The following is a 15,533-nucleotide window of genomic DNA, read 5'->3' as shown; positions in this document are numbered from 1 at the left end:
CCGCCACCCGTGCCCGCAGGGTGGGCAGACCTGCGACCAACCTGCAGATTAGGCCCAGTGTTCCGCGGGCGTGGTAGGAGGGGCAGGGCAGAGCCGCCGCCCGCACCTGCAAGGTAGGCAGACCTGCGACAGACCGGCGGATCAGGCCCAGCGGCCTGCCGGTGTGGTACACACGTCACCCCAATTGGAGTAGGGTCAGAGCAGAGTCGCCGCCCGTGCCAGGAACGGGCCCAGCGACCTGCCGGCGTGGTAGTCACGACACCCCAATTGGAGTAGGGGCAGAGCAGAGCCGCCACCCGTGCCCGAAAGGTGGGCAGACCTGCGACCGACCAGCGGGACAGGCCCAGTGGCCTGCCGGTGCGACAGACATGTCACCCCATTTGGAGTAGGGGCAGAGCAGAGCCGCCGCCCGTGCCCGCAAGGTAGGCAGACCTGCGACTGACCGGTGGAACAGGCCCAGCCGCCGGCCGGGGTGGTAGGCACGTCACCCCAATTGGAGTAGGAGCAGAACAGAGCCTTCGCCCGCGCCCGGAACAGGCCCAGCGGTCCGCGGGTGTGGTAGACAAGTCACACCAATTGGAGGGGGCGCAGAGCAGAGCCGCCGCCCGCGCCTGCAGGGTAGGCAGACCTGCAACCGACCGGTGGATCAGGCCCGGTGGCCTGCCGGCGTGGTACACTCGTCACCCCAATTGGAGTAGGGGCAGAGCAGATGACATGATTGTATACCTAGCAGACCCAAAAGGGTCTACAAAGAAACTATTAGAGCTAATAAATGAATTCAGCAAAGTGGCAGGCTATAAAATCAACACGCATAAATCAAAGGCATTCCTGTATATCAGCGACAAATCCTCTGAAATGGAAATGAGGACAACCACTCCATTCACAATATCTTCAAAAAAAAAAATAAAATACTTGGGAATCAACCTAACAAAAGAGGTGAAAGACTTATACAATGAAAACTACAGAACCCTAAAGAGAGAAATAGAAGAAGATCTTAGAAGATGGAAAAATATACCTTGTTCATGGATAGGCAGAACTAACATCATCAAAATGGCGATATTACCAAAAGTTCTCTATAGGTTTAATGCAATGCCAATCAAAATCCCAACAGCATTTCTTGTAGAAATAGAGAAAGCAATCATGAAATTCATATGGAAAAATAAAAGACCCAGAATAGCAAAAACAATGCTAAGCAGGAAGTGTGAATCAGGCGGTATAGCGATACCAGACTTCAAACTATACTACAGAGCAATAGTAACAAAAACAGCATGGTACTGGTACCAAAACAGGCGGGTGGACCAATGGTACAGAATAGAGGACACAGAAACCAATCCACAAAACTACAACTACCTTATATTTGATAAAGGGGCTAAAAGCATGCAATGGAGGAAGGATAGCATCTTCAACAAATGGTGCTGGGAAAACTGGAAATCCATATGCAACAAAATGAAACTGAATCCCTTTCTCTCGCCATGCACAAAAGTGAATTCAAAATGGATCAAGGAGCTTGATATCAAATCAGAGACACGCCGTCTGATAGAAGAAAAAGTTGGCTACGATCTACATACTGTGGGGTCGGGCTCCAAATTCCTCAATAGGACACCCATAGCACAAAAGTTAATAACTAGAATCAACAAATGGGACTTACTCAAACTAAAAAGTTTTTTCTCAGCAAAAGAAACAATAAGAGAGGTAAATAGGGAGCCTACATCCTGGGAACAAATCTTAACTCCTCACACTTCAGATAGAGCCCTAATATCCAGAGTATACAAAGAACTCAAAAAATTAGACAATAAGAGAACAAACAACCCAATCAACAAATGGGCCAAGGACCTGAACAAACACTTCTCAGAGGAGGACATACAATCAATCAACAAGTACATGAAAAAATGCTCACCATCTCTAGCAGTCAGAGAAATGCAAATCAAAACCACCCTAAGATACCATCTCACTCCAGTAAGATTGGCAGCCATTATGAAGTCAAACAACAACAAGTGCTGGCGAGGATGTGGGGAAAAGGGTACACTTGTACATTGCTGGTGGGACTGCAAATTGGTGCAGCCAATTTGGAAAGCAGTATGGAGATTTTTTGGAAAGCTGGGAATGGAACCACCATTTGACCCAGCTATTCCCCTTCTCGGTCTATTCCCTAAAGACCTAAAAAGAGCATGCTACAGGGACACTGCTACATTGATGTTCATAGCAGCTCAATTCACAATAGCAAGACTGTGGAACCAACCTAGATGCCCTTCAATAGACGAATGGATAAAAAAAATGTGGCATTTATACACAATGGAGTATTACTCTGCATTAAAAAATGACAAAATCATAGAATTTGCAGGGAAATGGATGGCATTAGAGCAGATTATGCTAAGTGAAGCTAGCCAATCCCTAAAAAACAAATGCCAAATGTCTTCTTTGATATAAGAAGAGTAACTAAGAACAGAGTAGGGACGAAGAGCATGAGAAGAAGATTAACATTAAACAGGGATGAGAGGTGGGAGGGAAAGGGAGAGAGAAGGGAAATTGCATGGAAATGGAAGGAGACCCTCAGGGTTATACAAAAGTACATACAAGAGGAAGTGAGGGGAAAGGGAAAAATAATACAAGGGGGAGAAATGAATGACAGTAGAGGGGGTAGAGAGAAATGAGGGGAGGGGAGGGGAGGGGAGGGGGGATAGTAGAGGATAGGAAAGGCAGCAGAACACAACAGACACTAGTATGGCAATATGTAAATCAATGGATGTGTAACTGATGTGATTCTGCAATCTGTATATGGGGTAAAAATGGGAGTTCATAACCCACTTGAATCAAAGTGTGAAATATGATATATCAAGAAATTTGTAATGTTTTGAACAACCAACAATAAAAAATTAAAAAAAATTCTGGTTTTATAAAAAGATACATTTTAATTTTTTTGTTTATTTTTTAAAATTTATATATGACAACGGAATGCATTACAATTCTTATTACATATATATATATATAGCACAGTTTTTCGTATTTCTGGTTGTATACAAAGTATATTCATACCAATTCGTGTCTTCATACATGTGCTTTGGATAATAATGACCATCACATTCCACCATCATTTCTAATCCCATACCCTCTCCCATCCTCTCCAATCCCTCTGCCCTATCTAGAGTTCGTGTATTCATCCCGTGCTCCCTCTCCCTATTCCAGAGAAAACATTCGGCATTTGTTTTTTTTTTTTTTTTTTGGATTGGCTAACTTCACTTAGCATTAAAAAGATACATTTTTAGAGTTGATATATTTCACTAAAGGTCTTAAGAATGTCAGTAGGTATTTAACATACAATAGTTCATTTTCTTCTTCTTTTTAAAATCTATTTATTTGTTGAAGAAAATAGTTCTTTTGTTCTATAGACGGTTTCTCATTCTCGATTTGAGTAGCCTTGATACTTTAGTGCAAAGTCAATTGACCACATATGTGTGTCTTCTTGGATACTCCATTGTGTTCCAGTGATCTATATGCCTGTCCTTTTTCCAATATCATGTTTTGAATACTGTAGTTTTCATATTATTCTCAGAATCAGATAGTGTGAATCTCTTTTTCATATTTTTTTTGAAAATATGAAATTAAAAAATGTATGCTTGGAAGCCTGTTTATTTAGTTAGTTATTTAATAAGTAGAATATTTGATTATTGGAGAAATGTTTATGATATTTAGTATTCCTGGGCTTTACATATTTCTGAAAAGAAAATCTCCATAATAATTTAAAAGAAGCTTTTGTGAAATGGTATGAAACAGTTGATAAGTGGAATTATTTTAAAATTAGTTACTTCATGGGACACAAGTCTTTTTAGGTACCATTTACTTTTTGCATTTATACTAACATTCGTTTTAGAACTTTGGATTTCTTTTTCTGAATCATTAGGTAGCTTTTCAATACAATGTATTTTATTTTTTGCATTTTTAAAATTAATTTATTTGTTCTAATTACAAATGACAGCAGAATGCATTTTGATTCATAGTACACAAATGGAGCACAGTTTTTCATGTCTCTGGTTGCATACAAAGTAGGTCATACCATTTGCATCATCATATATGTACCTAGGGTAATGATGTCCATCTCATTCCACCATCTTTCCTATTCCCATGCTGCCTCCCTATCCCCTCCCTCCCCTTTGCTCTATCCAAAAATTCCTCCATTCTTCCCATGCTGTCCCCCCTCCCCATTGTGGATCAGCACCCACTTATCAGAGAAAACATTTGGCCTTTGATTTTTTGGGATTGGCTAACTTCACTTAGCATGATAGTCTCCAACTCCATCCATTTACCTGCAATTGCCATGATTTTGTTCTCTTTTAATGCTGAGTAATATTTTATTGTGTTTATAACAGTTTCTTTATCCATTCATCCATTGAACGACATCTAGGTTGGTTCCACAATTTAGCTAATGTGAATTGTGTTGCTATAAACATTGATGTGGCTGCATCACTCTAGTATGCTGTTTTTAAGCCCCTTGGAGTGGGATAGCTGGGAGTCCCGAGGAGTGGGATAGCTGGGTCAAATGGTGGTTCCATTCCAAGTTTTCCAGCGAATCTCCATACTGGTTTCCAGAGTGGTTGTACCAATTTGCAGTCCCACCAGCAGTGTAAGAGTGTGCCTTTTCCCTACAACCTCGCCAACACTTATTATTGCTTGTATTCTTGACAACTGCCATTGTGACTGGAATGAGATGAAATCTTAGAATATTGATTTGCATGTCTCTAATTGCTAGAGAAGTTGAACATATTTTCATGCATTTGTTGATAGATTATATATCTTCTTCTGAGAACTGTCTGTTCTGTTCCTTAGCTCATTTATTGATTGGGTTATTTGTTTTTTTTTTTTTTTGGTATTAAGTTTTTTGAGTTCTTTATATATCGTGGAGATTAGTGCTCTATTTGATGTGTGTGTGGTAAAAGTTTGCTCCCATTCTGTAAGCTCTCTCTTCATTTCACTGATTGTTTCTTTTGCTGAGAAGAAGCTCTTGTAGTTTGAATCCATCCTATTTTTTGATTCTTGAATTTATTTTTTGCATTTTATGAGTCTTTTTAAGAAAATTGGGGCCTAATCTGATATGATGAAGATTTGGGCCTACTTTTTATTCTATTAGGCATAGGGTTTCTGGTTTAATTCCTGGGTCCTTGATCTACTTTGAGTTGAGTGTTGTGCATGGTGAGAGATAGGGCTTTAACTTCATTTCGCTGCATATGGATTTCCAGTTTTTCTCAGCACCATTTGTTGATGAGGCTGTCTTTTCTCCAATGTATATTTTTGATGTCTTTGTCTAGTATGAGATAACTGTATTTATGTGTGTTTGTCTCTGTACCATTGTTCTACAAGTCTATTTTGGTACCAATATCATGCTGTTTTTGTTACTGTTGCTCTGTAGTTTAGTTTAAGGTCTGGTATTGTGATGCCACCCTACTTCACTCTCCTTGTTAAGGATTGCTTTGACTATTCTGGGTCTCTTATTTTTCCAGATGAATTTCATGATTGCTTTTGCTGTTTCTTTGAGGAATATCATTGGGATTTTGATTGTGATTGCATTAAATCTGCATATATATATATATATGCACACACACATACATACATACATACACACACAATATATTTTAAATTATAACATTCCATTGGAGTTTAAATCTGTTTTTTATTTTAAAAATTTTTTACTCATTATGGTTTTCCTTCATGAGTGTTTGGTGATTTTTAATCACAAGCCCTTTACTTGATTTTAATCTGTGTTTATTCTTTGCTTTAAATTGACAATTTTTTCTTCAGAGAGGATTTGTCTTTGCTATTGCTGGTAACCAGGAGGCTTAACCAAGTCTTCCTTGAAAGTTAAGGTTCAGTGTAGAACAGTTTAGGGTCAGAACCTCATCTCGATGCTGGCCTACTTCTAAGTATTTAGGTATCAGAACTGTTGTTTAAATGTGTTCTCAGAGCAACCCTGCTTTCCTTGCAGTGTGGAACTTTTTGCTTGTGATTATTCTTCTGTCTCAGTAAGGTTTAAAATAATACCATTTCTGGTGACAAAATTGTCAAAAAGTACTTGCTTCATTATAATGCTATATATCTAATATTGTGGAATAAATACTGCTTGGGTAAAGGAGGCTAAGTTCTAATTTTGATTTCACATAACTTTATATCTTACTAGCTAATGGGCCTTCTTAGACATTATGTTTATCTTCTTGCTTTTTTTTTTTTTTTTTTTACGAAACTGAGTTTAATAGATGCTGGCTTACCTAGCAGATTGAGAATGAACTGGAACACAAGAATATTGGCATATAACATTATGATAATATGCAAAATCCGGTATAAAGCAGAAGTATTTTTCTATTAGCTTATGTTCATTTTTCACCTAAGAATTGATACCCAGTTGGATTTTTTAAAAATATTTTTTTACTTGTAGATGAATACAATACCTTTTATTTATTTTTATGTGGTGCTGAGGATCAAACTCAGTGCCTCACACATGCACAATGAACATTCTGCCAGTGAGCCACAGCCCCAGCTCTCAATTGGATGTTATAGATACATTCATTTTGCATTCAGTATGAAGTTAGTCACCTCAAATATCTGAATCCCTATATATAAAATCCTTTAATATTGAATTTTGCAAATTGTTACATGGGAAATTAGAGGAATGTTAAATATTGAGATGAATGGTATATAGGTTAAGAATTTGTTTTATTGTGTAGTTCAAGAAGTTGGATGGAGTCTTCCTTTGATTTTCTCCATATGTGTATAATGGAAAGTGGAGAACACTATGCCATTGGATTGCATGTGGATTTGAGATCTTTTAGAGACCATGAAGTGAAGATTTTGTAGCTGATCTTTAATTTACAGGACTTTAAGTACATCTTTGCTATTTTATTATGTTAATATAAAATTACATCATATCACAGGTTTCTGCATTTATTTGATTTCTTAGATAAGATTTAAGGTCTATAAGATATCATAAGGGCTGGAGTTTTGGCTCAGTTGTAGAGCACTTGCCTAGCATGTGTGAGGCACTGGGTTTGGTTCTCAGCACCACATATAAATAAGTAAAAAATAAAGGTCCATTGAGAACTAGAAAAAAATTAAAAAAAAAAAAAAAAGAATTGGCTTAAAAAAAGATATCACAAGATACAGTTTTATCTCATTGGAATATTGGAACAAATTGGTAGAATAGTCAGGGAAAACATTTTAATTACCAATTTATAGATGAAGACACAGGTACAAGGAAATTGAGTGATTTTCCCAAGTTCTTAAGTTGCTTACCTGTAGGGCCGGCACTAAATTCTAGGTCTTTGTGTTTCTTATGTAGTACTTTTTTTGCTGTACGAAGCTGCTCACAGAGGTTTACAATGAGAAAACAATCCTTATGTTTTTGTTACTCATCATGATGGTTCTAGGGTCTTTTTCAATCATTTTCTGCTATTATAATTGTCAAGGATGTTTGAAGTTTTCCAAAATTCTCATTAAATAGTTGGAAGAATGGCGTAGTTTTTGGAATGAATGGTACCTGTGATTCTCATATATATAATTTTACTCATCAGTCTTTGCTGAGACTGCTCTAACATTTTCTCCAGAATAGTATGTTCCCCATCATGGAAAGGTATGTCTAATGACTGCAGTTTTATCAAGAAACTTGATAATGTTTCAGGTATGTCTCAATGGGGATGAAAAAGTTCTTCTAAAAGTTCTTCTAAATGTCTCAATGGGGATGAAAAAGTTCTTCTAAAAACCTTTAATATTTGAGTATACATTCATATGTATATATATTTTTTCTTGTTTACATACATATGTATATATTTTTTCTTGTTTATTTAAAGTCTCTGAATCATCAACATAAGAAATTTTACCTACATAAGTAAGAAATTTTCACAAAGCAGAATGACAGATAAAATATACATATTCTTGTTTGTAATTTCTTTGTATTTATTTTAGATCTTTTTGAAGCTTTAAAGCCTGAGTATGTGGCACCGCTGATCCTTTGGCTTTGCCATGAGAGTTGTGAGGAAAATGGTGGTTTGTTTGAGGTATTCTGAAACTTGCTGTTTTTTCCTAAAACAATATTTGTGTAATTAAATATAAAAAAGGATTTTAAAATTAGTGTTTTTCAAATGCTTACATTTGTACAATCTGCACTGGTTGACGTAACTTGAATATTTTAAAATATTATGTTTATGTTACTAAGGTACAAGTGTCCTTTTGGAAAAAGTAACATCAGCTTTATAAATTATGTTTTTTCATAGTTCTCCATTTCTAATAGTCTTACCAAATGAAAATATGGCTAGTATGATTTGTTTAGTCAAATATAGAACATTTCATTGATTTAAGAAGACATTCAGCTTCTTAAAATGGAAAGATAGAGCTTGAGGTTTAGAGTCACCTGGATCAGATTTTGAATTCTTATTCTGGTAATCACTGACTTGCTGGAATATTGTATAAATTAACCTTCCTGAGCTTTAGTTTTCTTGAAGTTTATTGTGGTACCTTGTGTTAGTTTTCTGCCACTGTGACAAAATACCTGAGAAGTCAACTTGAAGGAGGGAAGATTAATTTTGGTTCAGGGTTCAATCCATAGTCATTTGGCCCTATTGCTTTGGTCCTTTCACAAGGCAGAACATGATGATGGGGAGCATGTGATGGATAGAGTTGTTCACTTCATAGCAGCTGGGAAACTGAGAAAAAGGGGCCAGGAGCAAGATACACTCTTCAAGGATGTTCCCACAGTGACCTACTTCCTCCAACTAGGCCCTACTTCCTGAAGTTCCCACCACCTCCCAATAGCACCACCAGCTGGGACCAGGTCTTTAACACATGAGCCTTTGGGGGACATTCCAGAACCAAACTATAATTAACTATAAATAATTGTAAACCTTTAACATTGTGTCTAGTATATAACAGCCTTCCCCAGAATTTTATTTATTAATCTGTATCAGGAATTTAGTTTGGCTATGATAGATCAATAAATACAACTTACTATTTGTTTTAAACTTTAAAAGAAAACTTTTCTGTTTTCCCCATTCCCTTTTTAAGCTGATGTATGTATTATGATTACTCATTTGAGTTTAATCTTTTTTCTTAGCCTGAAGTTTTATATATTAGAACCTTCTTCCTTCCATTTTTTGATTGTCTATAATAAACCTGTGGTATGTACAATACTGTGGCATCCAAAACATTTTTTGGTAGAAAAAGAATCTGGCTCAGTTTGAAGGGAATACTATCTTATTAGCCTGCTTCATTTGAATAAAAAGCTTATGAGTAAATTAAAGGAGAAAAATAAAATAGCCTTCATTTAGCTAAACAGAGATATATGCCTCCACCTTTCTAATCACACCCATTGAATGTGAATTGTGAAAATCAGAAGTGGAAGGAAATTTACAAATCTAATTTTACAGAATAGGAAAACTTAATAATATCAAGCCATCTGGAGTTTAAAATTTATCCTGACCCTCTTTTATCTAAGGAATTTTAAAAATTACTTAACTTTGAAAATTATATTAACTCTGTAAACAAAAATGTATATTCTCTGAAAAGTTTAACTATATTGGAACATATATACAGGAAAATAAAAATCACCACATTATCACTACGCAGAGAGAACTATATTTGTATGTATTTCCTTCCAGTCTGTTTTTAGATGTGTATTTTAAACACACATCCAAAGTCATGTAGACAATTAGGATCATGCTGAGGATAAAATTTTATGTTGTTATTTTCATTTACTCTATTGTGAACATTTTTAGTGAGGAACATTTGACATGCCTGATTGATAAAATATGATAAGAAGTGGGTGTAATATTCTGACTTAAACTACCACTTTGTTTGCAAAATTCTGATAGATACCTAGAGTGGTAGATAAAGATTTTGGTTCAGCAGGTGCAGTTGTTTCTAGCATCTCAGAAGAACTTGTTGCTAACATCACTCCCAGAGTATGATAAAAGGTGATATCTCTTACCTGTTATCAAAACCACTGCTGATTTATGTACTCTTAATTACATCAAGATTCATCAGATATATAAAAGACATGGGCATATTAATATAAAGGCAAAAGATGATGAAAAGTTACATCCTTATGCCTAGAGCCACCAAGATGTGTGCTGTCTCCTTATACATTTTTTTTCCTACCACCTGCATGTAGAATTTGAATATGAAGTTTTACCACAGTGTAGTTGTGTTTGAAAACATGCTGGATTTTCTTTATATCAGACATTTTTTCCCTTTAGGATTTTCCTGAATCTCTAAAAACATAGATATATAAAATTTATCTTTCTGTGTGGCAGTTGGTATTTGGTGATTTGCCTTATCTCTAAATAAAGATGTTTTACTAACATGAATATATGTAATTCATTAAGTCAAATACTCTATGGGCTTTGAATTTATTTAATTTATTTTTTTAGTTCACTGGTTCTTTCTAGAAGGACATTTATTTTGAGACTATAATGTGTACAATTTACATTGTATAAATTTCACAGTAACCACATAAACTATGTGTTGTTATCCTTATTTTACAGATGGTGAAATTTGTGTTTCAGGAGGCCAAATGATTTGACCAGGGTTACATAGCTAGTCAGTAGAAGATATGGTATCAAGCCTTGGCCTCTTACTTCATAGTCTTTTTTTTCCTACTACATTGTGTTACTTTTGATATTAGGAACAGTGTAAATTCATGGGACCAGTAGACTTTTGTAGAGCCATATTATTTTTATTCATTGTCATCTAGCATTCTATTATACCTAGTAAGATTGCTGCCTTTATTTTAAATTAAAAAATTCTACTAGTGATTATACATTATATAATATAATATAATGTTTCTCCCTCTTTTTTGCTAGGTTGGAGCAGGATGGATTGGAAAATGTAAGTCTCTCAGTTTTGGTTTGCCATTGGTTATTTCCATATCTTTAAATCTGCATTTCCATTACAACCAGGTAATAAGCATATTGTCAAGTGCCTAATCACTAGATTTAGTGCACACATATTCAGACTTGAATATTGTTATACAGCAGATCTTCTAAAACATGACAATTGTCCTGCAGGGCTCTGTACTTTCGAAAGTCTGTTCATTCTGTAGGCAACCCTTATTTAGGACTTTTTCCTGTCTTATTCCTTCATTTAGCAAAGTCTGTCTTTATATTTGTATTTATCCTCCAACATCTCTGGCATCCCTTGCTGTTTCAGCAGAGAAGTGAGTGGGAGGGAGAGACGATTTTGAAAACATGGGAGGAGCCTATTCTAGATGGCATAGCTAGCAAGTTCTCCAATTCTTTCATGTAATTATTTCCTTCCTCTAGCATAAAATATCGGGAGAGTGAGAAATCACATTGGACAACTTTGCAACATTGGTCAATAAATTGCAACTGATATGGGAATTGTTTTCCTTCTCTTCAATAGTAAATTCATTTAGTATCATCAGTGCTCTTCTGTCCCATCTCTTAAACCTAATTATAGTTGCTTTATAGAATTAAAAAATTGTGAAAATTCTAATACCTTGTTTTCAGTTGGCTGTTGGTATCAAAATTAATCACACGATTAATTGAGTTACTTAAAAGGTTGCTGTCACTGGAGGGCGTTGGTACAATGTATTGTAAATTATTAATATTTTTAGCATTAATGACTGCTCTGTCCAGTTGTTAAAGTTCCTCAAGCATTTGAGTGTCTTTTGAAAAAACACCCACTTATGATAGGAAAATGAGTGCTTCAGTAAAAGTTCTATCAATAGGAAAAATTCAAAAGCAGGCATTTCTAGATTTCCCAGTACTTATTAAATTATTAAGTCTTAAATTTAATAATTATCAAGTGCCCCCTTGTAATCCCAGGTACCCAAGAGCCTGAGTTGAGAGAATTTCAAGTTCAGGCCAGCCTGGGAAGCCTAGCAAAACCCTGTCTCAAAATAAAATTGAAAAGGGCTGACGATATAACACAGTGATAAAGCTCTTGCCTAGTGTGCATAAGGCTCTGGATTCAATTCGGGTGGTGGGGGGAGACAGTCATCAAAAACAGTCTGATCATTATGCTTAAATAAGGTAGCCAGTGTATTTATTCTTCTGGATTTTTAAAAGGAAACAATGTTAAAAATTCTCCTAATGGAATTGATGCAGAACTTATGTTTTCTGTAAATCTGTGCAGTTTAGTTGACTTCTTGTCGAAATGGAAGGAGGGCAAAAGAAGGATAAAGAGAATTATATGTGGCTATCTGATATACTGATTTTTTGTTAACTAAAATCTTTGGCATGTTACCACCACTAGTTTTCTATTTACTATCCAACACGTTCTATTCTGTTAATCTTCATTTTATATACAAGAAGAGTTACGTATCTTTACTTGAGTCATCTGTGGTTATGAGGTAAGTCTTTTGGTGCAATTATTTTGTAATTTAGTTTTCAGATTCAGCATGAGATTCTACCTTTAGTAGTGCCTGGCACAGTCAAAGGAGAAAATTTTTATTCAAAACAATTTTTTTTAGTTGACATTTTCCTGATGGGTGTTTTAGGAAAAAGGCATTTTAATGCTCATAGTAAAATTCTACAAAGTGGAACACTTTTTTTCTGAATTTCCTTTTTCTTGAAGTTAAAAATTTAAGGGGCTTTTACACATTTTACTTTCTGTTTTCCTCCTAAATTATGTGCTCAGTAACTTGTTTTTCTTTTTTTTTTTTTTTTCCTATAATTAGTACGCTGGGAGCGGACCCTTGGAGCCATTGCAAGACAGAAGAATCAGCCAATGACTCCTGAGGCAGTGAAGGCTAACTGGGAGAAGATCTGTGACTTTGATAATGCCAGCAAGCCTCAGAATATCCAAGGTAAAGAGAATCCCAAGCCATTTAACCTTGGTTGGGGAACCACAGGCAACAAATATTCTCTCTTATTATATGGAGTGACCTTCTAAAATGTGATGACTTAAACACTTCTATCATGTGTAGTATATTTTCTGCTATAGTTGGTATTAGAACTCTTCATATTTAAGATATTTATGTCCCACTGTCATTTTTTTATAGTCTTGTTTTTTGGCTTATTTGTGGCAGGGGGATGGATGGCACAAGGCATTTATTTATTTGTGTTAAATGTACCTACTTTTTAGCTGATAGTTCATTTAAAAAATCTTGCTTTATCTAGGTACATGCTCCTAGTTTGACCCCATTTTTCTCTATTTCCTCTAAAGTTTATTTAAGCTTAGTTTACTTGGGCTTAGCTCTTTTTCATTTAGAGAATAAAAGAGGCTTTGCTTTAGTGCTTTGTTTTTGCTATTGTTTTTCTCCTTTTCTATCATACTTTGTCTTCCTTTTATCACCTCTACATAATTTTAGTGCTTTCTTAGAAATACTCAAGCCTAGAAACTTAGCAGAACCTTTCCAGATAATCTGGGCTACGTTGATCTTTCTGTTAGTTGAACTCCTACCCACTTGAACTTCTAATTAACATCTAATTGTAATGTTGTCCATTGCTTTTTTCCATGATTATATGGTTTCTTAACTGCATGGCAAATTCTTTGAGGCAGAGATTGTATCATATGTAATTCTGTCTGTCTCTCTCTTTTTTTTTTTTGTAATTCTAGGTTTTTGGGCATGCTAGACAGTGTTCTACCACTAAGCTGCACCCCAGTCCTATATATAATATTCTTTTGTGCTTGGTGTTATCATAGTGCTGAACTCAGAAGGGATTTAATAAATGCTTATTAACTTGAATTATTTAATCACCTACAACATACCCACAGGAAGAGAGAGCAAAGAAAATTCACATTTTTTCCTAGTAAAAGTTGCATTTGCATATGACGTGAAATTTAAAAGAGTTTTCTGAGTAAGATTATGAGTCAGGATCATTTTATAGAAAAACATTTTTCCTTTTTCCTCAATAATTTTATATTCCGAGTTGATAGAAGAATATATCTGAAAAAATGACTGCTCAGGTTTTTACTATTTTTTTTTTGTACTGGGGGGTTGAATCCAGGCTTACGTTACCATGGGGCTACATCCACAGTTATTTTTATTTTTTGAGACAGGGTCTCACTGAGTGGCTTACTAGTGAGGCTCTCACTAAGTTGCTGAGGTTGCATCAAACTTGAAATCCTCCTGCCTCAGCCTTCTGAGTTGCTGGGATTCCAGGTGCACCACCATGTGTAGCTTGACTACTGAGCCACATCCCCAGCCCTATTTTGTATTTTATTTAGAAACAGTTGCTTAATGCCTTGCTTTTTGCTGAGGCTGGCTTTGAACTAGCTATTTTCCTGCCTCAGCCTCTTAAGCTTCTGGGATTGTAGGCATGTACCACTGTGCCCAGCTTGGTTTTTGCTTCTTGTTGATACTTTCCTTCCTACATGTACATTCTTGAAATTTTCATTATGCCTTTTCTCAGTCAGATGATAGCATGATTGATATGTCATAAATGGTAGCAATTTTATATTTTTGATATTTGAGATAAATTTTGTTCTGTGAATGTTGCTTATCAATGAAAATAAACAAAAGAAAAAGGAAAAGTTAAAAACATTTCTCTGCCTTTTTGCCTCAAAAGTATTAGACTATTATTAAAAAAAGATGTAATGAAAAAAAGTATAATGAAAAGTCATCTTTTCTGATAAGAGTTGACTTTCCAGAGTACCTATTTTAGTAATTTCAGTTTAGAGATGATTAAACTAAGTCCCAGCAAAACTGACCATTGTTTGAGCTAAGAGTTAATTCAGGTTGTCTATCTCTGAGTGAAGTGCTTTTAGCCTGTACCATGGTACTTTTCAATTAAATCGCCTTCCCTCAAGACAACAGGCTGAATGGGGATGTAGGGAGAGGATTAGGCAAGAAACTTCTTTAGTAGCATGACCTAGAGTAGCCGGTAATGTTGGTCATCTCAGACTTTGTGTTTTGTTTTTCATTTTTGTCAGAGTTTAGTAGGAAACCTATGTCCCAGAGCCTTCAGAATATTTTTAATACGTATATCCACATACATGAACTTCTTTACAACCTTTTAGACCGCAGAACAGCAACTTCCACTTTCTATCTAGAATCACTGTTCATAATGGTGGTTTCCTCTGTCTCTGGAGGTATTTTATTATTATTATTTTTATTTTTTGGTGATTTGAACCCAGGGGTAATTTACCACCAGGCCCTCCCACCTCTGCTTTTTCATTTTTTTAAGATTTTGGGACAGAGTCTTGCTAAGTTGCCGAGGATAGCTTTGAACTTGAGATCCTCTGCCTCAAACTTCCAACTCACTGGGATTATAGGTGTGTACCACTGTGCCAGGCAAGAATTTTTAAAACTATCTTTGGACCTGGGGTGGAGGTATTAGCATTCTTCCATCCCAGAGGAAGGGTTGATGGTAGAGAGAGAAGGGAAATCAGTTGTCTTTCCACTAGACACACAGAGATTACATATCTGCTAACATGTATCCTACTTTATGGGTTTAATTATACATTGTACTTATTGCAGGGTGAAGAGAGGGTATAAATCAGTTATCTAGAACAAGCACCTTCCTCCTACACTCCTCATTCTTCTTTTTTTTTTTTAATATTTTTAGTTGAACACAATACTTTTATTTTATTTG

General features: G+C 35.8%; 1 protein-coding gene across 3 annotated transcripts in view; it reads left to right on the top strand.

The window, feature by feature from the left end:
- Window positions 1–12,903, top strand: part of LOC124090524 (peroxisomal multifunctional enzyme type 2) — a 73,103-nt gene extending 60,200 nt beyond the window's left edge. For all 3 annotated transcript variants that reach the window (XM_046441151.2, XM_046441153.2, XM_046441152.2), the window contains 3 exons: window positions 7,945–8,036; window positions 10,836–10,860; window positions 12,674–12,903. In XM_046441151.2, the coding sequence (XP_046297107.1) occupies window positions 7,945–8,036; window positions 10,836–10,860; window positions 12,674–12,888 (332 nt within the window). In that variant the 3' untranslated portion in view covers window positions 12,889–12,903. The remainder of the gene's footprint in view (window positions 1–7,944; window positions 8,037–10,835; window positions 10,861–12,673) is intronic.
- Window positions 12,904–15,533: the final 2,630 nt, after the last annotated feature.

The sequence above is a fragment of the Marmota monax genome, unplaced genomic scaffold (genome assembly GCF_021218885.2).
Source record: "Marmota monax isolate L192 unplaced genomic scaffold, Marmota_monax_Labrador192_F-V1.1 WCK01_AAM20220418_F8-fsc01144, whole genome shotgun sequence".
NCBI lineage: Eukaryota > Metazoa > Chordata > Mammalia > Rodentia > Sciuridae > Marmota > Marmota monax.
The sequence above is the reverse complement of the archived record's forward strand: the minus strand, read 5'-3'. Positions and strand labels throughout refer to the sequence as shown.